Below are 6161 nucleotides of genomic sequence, written 5' to 3'. Positions count from 1 at the left end.
CGGCGATCGGTCGGCCGCCCCCGATCGCCCATGCGTCGATCTCCGATGCGCCCACCGTCGCCCGGCCGCCAGCGCTCGCCGATGCGTCGCTCACCACCTCGGCGGTCGCCGGTATCCCAGCAACCACACCTGCGTCCGCGGTCTCCGACGCGTCGGTCGGTCGGTCGCTTACCGTCGCCCCACCGTCAGCGATCGCCCATCCGACGGTCGCCCGGCCGCCAGCCGTCGCCCTCTCGGGATATGGCGCAGCGTCGTCTCGGATCGCCGATGGTCATGCAAGGCCGCCGGTCGCCGGGTCGTGCGCCGACGAGTCGGCCTCGGACACCGTCGCCGCGTCGAGACGTGCCCCGGGCCCAGCGGTCCCGGTCCCGTGATCTGGAGCGGCGCAACTCGCCGCGCCCGGCGACACCCGAGCGCCGCCCATCGCTGCGCGACGACGTGAGCCGAAGAGACCGCGTCGAAGTGCTGCGCCAAGAAGAGGGGCGGGCGCTGCCCCGCACCAATTCGGTGCGCTCCCAGCGGTCGCGGTCCCGACCCGGCCGGAGCACGACGACCCGGTCCGGCTGCGACGTGGCCAAGCCGACGACGACCAAGACCGAGGTCCGGGACACGCGGTCGCTGGCGGAGATCGCGCGCGAGGCGGCGGCGAAGCGACCGTCGGTCTCGGAGACCCACCACGTGGTGCGCGAGCAGCCCGACTACAGCAACGTGGTCTTTGATCCGCTGCCGGTGGCCAAGGAAGGCGGCCCGATCATGGCGCCGCTATTGCAGTCGCTGCGCCAGAGCGGCAACGACACACCGCGGTCCGTGGCCTCGGACGACAGCTCGTCGCTCTCGATCAAGAGTCTTTTGAACCCCAAGCCGGTGCGTCGGGGCGTCGAGCTGGACGAACTGGCCGTCGACTACGACGACGACGACGAGTAGACTGCGTGCCCCTTTATAACCCTAGTCCCGAAAAACGTCTCGTCTCGGCGAGAACGACGATGCATTAGGATTAGAGTACTATACGGAGAGCATCTACGAGGCGTTGATGTACTTTTTGAAGGGCGCAATCGGCAGCTCGTGGGACGTCTTGGCCACGGGGTGGAAGAGCCCAACGGGGCGCGGCAGCAGCGCCATGTCGGCGATCGAGCCCTTGACAAAGTTCATCGTCCGCAGCGCCTGGCGCGAAACCGAGTCCCAGACGCGCACGACGCCGTCGTCGTCGCCCGAGATGACAAAGCGTCCGCAGAGGCTCACGACCAGCGTCGTCACCGGGTGTTCGTGGCCCACAAACCCCTCGGCGCTCAGCGTCTCTTGCGAGAACGGCGCGCCGTCCGCCGCCAGCACGACGCGGGCGTGGGCCGCGGTCGCCGCCGTCGCGGCGGCGTGTAGATCGACGACGTAGATGCGGCCGTCGCCGGCGCCGAGGAAGAGCCGGTGCTCCATCGCGTCGGGCACGACCACGTTGACGTACGAGGGACACGTGACCGAGACGAGCGCTCGGCCGTGCACGAGGTCCCACACCTTGGCCGTGCGGTCGAGCGACGCCGTGAAGATGCGCCCGCCAAAGCCGCAGTGCACGTGCGTGATCGGGAGCACGTGGTCGGTCCACGTGTGCAGCGGCGAGAGCCCTTGGTTGAGCGTCGAGCCTTCGTGGGACGCGTCGAGGATGTCGAGGAGGCGCCACACGTGCACGACCGCGTCTTCGCCGCCCGAAACAAGGAACGCGTCGTCCGGCGTCAAGGCGAGCGCCGAGACCTAGGCAGCGTGAGGCTATTTGGAAGGACGAGGATGAGAGGTTTACCGCCTTGTAGTGGCCGTCCCAGACGTGGAGGAGCGCGCCGGTGGCGACGCACCAGACGTAGATTTTGCCGGACGCGCCGCCGGCGATGCAGAAGTTGCCGTCGCGCGTCGCGATGAGCGGGCCCATGGGCTCGGTCACGTGGCACTTGAGCGTCGGGACGTCTTTGCCCCACATGTGCATGTGCAGCGCGAGCTTCCCGGGCTGGATCGTGATGAGATGGCCGGTGCGGGGCACGATCGCGAGGCCATGGCGCGCGCAGGATGAGCCCTTGAAGAGGAAGAGCTGCGACGAGCACGACGGGTCGACGACGTAGACGTTGCCGTCCTTGCTCGAGCCGAGGACGAGCACTTGATCTTCCATCTTATTTGATTGTTGGTGGCCAATTGATGCAAGCATTGACCGGGTGGGGGCCCACTCGTTTTTATTTTTATTTTTTATGACGGTATATTTGTACTGATGATTGTACTTGTGCATTGTATGGGGGGGACCAATACCCATGAAGGTCTTGGCGCCATCTGCGCGCCAACAACAGTGGAACCGAACGGTTCGTCAAGCCGACTCGCTCGCGATAGCTCGTGTTGCGCGAGGGTGGCACCAGCTGAACCGCGGGATATCGATTATTGGCTTTGTCGTCGAGTCTTGCCTTGGCTAAACTTTTACCTGAGCTAAACTGAGTTAAACTTTGCGAGCTACGAGAAGTTCAAGTCGCTGGCATGCGTAGCTCCACAGTTGGTTTGATTCTCGGGCTTCCAGCGCTGGAGGGTTGAACGTGCTGCAGTTGGCCGATGTTGCAGTTCGTAGCGACGCGCCTCTGATCTAGAGTTGCGTTGAACGACGACGACGCCATTGAGATCCTGGGACTCTTCTCTCGCTGGACTCGTAGAGCGCATGCCAACGTGGCGACGCATCGGAGCACGCAACTCGAGTTGGATGGACTCCACTTGACACCAATGCAGGAGACATGAGGACTTTTCTGGTCGCTACCTCTTCGTTGTGCGACTGCCCTGGGGAGGGATTGTGCAACGCCACAGCTTAGCTTCAACGCGAACGTCCGACCATCCTACCTCTCGTTCGCCGTCTGTAGACGGAGGTCAGGAGCACAGTCGCGTGGCACCGATAGCGGGCTATTACCTCTGGATCGTTGTCCGACGCAGGCAATGGGCCGCCCTACGCACGCCACCGCACCCTCCCGCTGCATGCGTCCTCCTCGTCCATCTTGATGGTCGTCCTCTATCCGGGATATGTTGTCCGCGTCGACCGCTCCGGGAGCTACGGCTGCTCGACGGTCGGCGAGTGGGTTGCTCATGGCAAATTGGGCACTGGAAGTTTCAACCTCTGAGAACGCATACTATGTCCGATACTGTGACAATCGATACATCCGCCGTCAGGCTTCCAGCTCATTCACCAAGTTGCGAGCTATGGGGCCGCTTGCGTTCGCCGATGCGCTCGGCACGCCCAAGAAGCGCGTCTCGTACTTCTACGATTGTGCGTCATTCGTCTCTTTGCTCCATGCGCTCATGGCTTGTGGTTTAGCGGAGATTGGCAACTTCAGCTACGGACCCGGGCACTGCTGGAAGGTAATAACACTGTTACTTCGCCGCCTCTCGACTCTCGACACCTCGCGTTAGCCGCACCGCGTGCGCATCACGCACAACCTAATTGTCAACTACGGGCTCGCCAAGCACATGCATGTCTTCGTACGCTGCCTCGACGTCGTCGTCCTCTTCCTCACAGAACTTATTGGACGACCACGTAGCGGCCGCCGCTGGTTGGGGTAGAGGACCTCACGCGCTTCCACTCGGACGACTACATTCAGTTTCTACGCACGGTCACACCCGACAATATGCACGAGCACTACCGCCAGCTGCAGCGGTTCGCGTTCAACGACGGCGGCGACTGTCCCGTCTTTGATGGCATGTTTGAGTTTTGCCAGATCGCCGCGACGGGCTCGATCGGCGGCGCCGCGCGCCTCAACGACAAGAGCGCCGACATTGCCATCAACTGGGGCGGTGGTATGCACCATGCCAAGCGCTCGGAGGCCTCTGGCTTTTGCTTCGTCAACGACTGCAACCTTGGGATCCTCGAACTCCTCAAGTACGTCGGGATGATGACGCAAGCGTCGCCCATGTAGCAATCGCTGAATACTCCTAGGGAACATGCGCGGGTGCTGTACATTGATATCGACGTACACCACGGCGATGGCGTCGAAGAGGCCTTCTACACGACCAACCGCGTCATGACCGTCTCGTTCCACAAGTACGGCGGCGTCTTCTTCCCGTGCACGGGCAACGTCAAGGTAGATGCCGTCACCGGATGGGTGGTTGCAGCATATTTATGCATAGGACATTGGGTACGGTGAAGGCAAGAACTACGCCGTGAACGTGCCGTGCCATGATGGCATGGACGACGAGAGCTTCATTGGCGTCTTCCGCGACGTAGGATGCTGCCAGAAACATGCGATGGCGCATCATCACGACATGGGTAGGTCATCTCCAAGGTCATGGAGCACTACGCGCCGGGGGCGATCGTGCTCCAATGCGGCGCCGACTCGCTCTCGGGTGACCGCCTCGGCTGCTTCAACCTCAGTGTCAAGGGCCACGGCGCTGCGGTCGCCTACGTCAGGTCGTTCAACATCCCGACGCTGATCATTGGTGGCGGCGGCTACACGCTCCGGAACGTTCCGCGCTGCTGGTGCTACGAGACGTCGGTGGCCCTCGGCGTCGAGATCCCGGTAACTTAAGAAGTTGCATCGGAAATCTGACAGCGCGATCTAGGATGCGATGCCGTACAACGACTACTTTGAGTACTTTGGGCCCGAGTACCGGCTGCACATGCCCGTGAGCAACATGGAAAACCTCAACACGCCCAGCTACCTCAACGACACCAAGGTATTCTTTGGATCGATAAATTATTGATTGTAGCAAACTGCTGTAGCAACGTTTGTTCGAGCAACTGCGCCAGATCGAGCCCGTGCCCAGCGTGCCCTTCCAACACGTATGACATCGTAGATGCATGAATTGAATCTTGACAAGTATCGTAGGTGCCGGCCAAGATGGTGGATGCGAGCGACGATGTCAACGAAGACATGGCGGATCCGGACGCACGCCCCGAGACGGACGCACCGCAGCACGCGGCCGAGTACTTTGACTAGAGCAGCGGGCGTGGTCGACGGCATGGCCGACCGTAGCGACAGATTGCATTGAATTTTGTGCCAGCTACGAGCTAGCTAGATGCTTTCGTGATCGAGCAATTATCTGATACAAACAAGGGCTCAATGTACGTAAAATGGGGATCTGAAATTTTACGTACACAGGATACAAAAAGAGAGGTAAAAGAAGATGGAGGTTATCCGGTGCAATAAAAACGCGGTGATGCGGCCCAGTTCGCGGCCTGTGATACCAGCGATGCATTTTCACCAATCATATACAGGAATCATCGAAAAGCCGTGGATTTTGTGCATTTCGACCAGTAGTGGCGTTAAGGTCTATAAGAAAAGGTGTTCATTGGCTAAAACTAGTGATGACGTCAAGTGGGCGCGACAGAGCTTGCACCAGATGGCGCGATAGAGTCTGTGGCCAGAAGCCGATTGATCGATCGCCATGATGCTCCGAGCTGGGATGCGCGTCGCGACCAAGCGATCACACAGCGACGGGCCGCGCGTTGCCGACAAGAGCGATATCAAAGGTGTGGCGCGTGCTTCAACCCGAAGCGGCACAAGTCGTACTGCAATCCGGCTCTCAGGTACCAGCACACATCTAAAGGCGCATGGGATGCGAGCGTGTCCGTGACCATCGACATGTGTAGACTTGCCACCGCCACCATTATTGCGTCCTTGACTGGACAATGCGAAGTCCTTCGCAATGTACCTCAAGGTGTTCACGTCGCGGGACCAGACGCTCCCAGGGCGCAAGGCCAAGGTCCCAACGCCGTGGAGGCCATCCCCACGTGCATCTCCAAGCCAACTGCCTTTCGCACCCCCGATAAGTAAGCACCAACAGCTCGTCTTTGCATATTCTCATCTATGGACAGCATCTCGGCGACGTCGCGCTCTACGACCGCTGCGACAGCGTCCCGCTGAGCGAGATCGTCGCCCGCCAGCGCTGGCGCCTGCTGGCCCACGTGCTGCGCATGAGTGAAGACGTCCCTGCCAACCTTGCCGCCGCCCGCTTCTTTGCCGCTCCCGAGGCTACCCGTTTTTAGGCCGCACCAAGATCACATTGCCGATCGTCCTGCACCGCGACCTCCAGTCGTTGACGCTGCCTCAGTCGCTGGCGTCTCTCGAGGACCTCGACAAACTGCGTAGCTTTGCCGCCGACACCAAAAGTCTGAAAGGCCTTCACACAGCGTGTCGTCATGGGCCCTTCCCGCGGCCGCA

General features: G+C 61.0%; 3 protein-coding genes across 3 annotated transcripts; 2 read left to right on the top strand and 1 right to left on the bottom strand.

Annotated features, from left to right (window-relative positions):
• Window positions 1-267: 267 nt before the first annotated feature.
• On the top strand, window positions 268-950 carry SPRG_06704 (hypothetical protein; the record flags this gene model as incomplete). Its single annotated transcript, XM_012345514.1, has 1 exon — window positions 268-950. One exon carries the CDS (start codon window positions 268-270, stop codon window positions 922-924), a length of 657 nt encoding a protein of 218 aa, XP_012200904.1. The 3' UTR covers window positions 925-950.
• A 35-nt stretch (window positions 951-985) lies between these two features.
• On the bottom strand, window positions 986-2159 carry SPRG_06703 (hypothetical protein). Its single transcript, XM_012345513.1, has 2 exons — window positions 1787-2159; window positions 986-1740 (listed from the first exon to the last, which is right to left on the bottom strand). The coding sequence occupies exons 1-2, from the start codon at window positions 2144-2146 to the stop codon at window positions 1018-1020; spliced, it is 1083 nt and encodes a 360-aa protein (XP_012200903.1). The 5' UTR covers window positions 2147-2159; the 3' UTR covers window positions 986-1017.
• A 1043-nt stretch (window positions 2160-3202) lies between these two features.
• On the top strand, window positions 3203-5076 carry SPRG_06702 (hypothetical protein; the record flags this gene model as incomplete). Its single annotated transcript, XM_012345512.1, has 10 exons — window positions 3203-3271; window positions 3320-3363; window positions 3415-3483; window positions 3543-3880; window positions 3938-4082; window positions 4129-4221; window positions 4272-4517; window positions 4561-4674; window positions 4721-4780; window positions 4827-5076. Coding segments are annotated over 10 exons (1289 nt in total), but the record flags the coding sequence as incomplete, so codon positions are not given.
• Window positions 5077-6161: the final 1085 nt, after the last annotated feature.

The sequence above is a fragment of the Saprolegnia parasitica genome (assembly GCF_000151545.1).
Source record: "Saprolegnia parasitica CBS 223.65 unplaced genomic scaffold supercont2.23, whole genome shotgun sequence".
In the NCBI taxonomy this organism is placed as follows: Eukaryota; Oomycota; class Saprolegniomycetes; order Saprolegniales; family Saprolegniaceae; genus Saprolegnia; species Saprolegnia parasitica.
This window is presented reverse-complemented; position numbering and strand designations above follow the sequence as displayed.

Coding starts and splice junctions, on each gene's coding strand:
- SPRG_06703 (XM_012345513.1), bottom strand. CDS start 2,146: ATGGAAGATCAAGTGCTCGTCCTCGGCTCGAGCAAGGACGGCAACGTC. Junction 1,741..1,786: donor GGGACGGCCACTACAAGGCG/GTAAACCTCTCA, acceptor CACGCTGCCTAG/GTCTCGGCGCTCGCCTTGAC.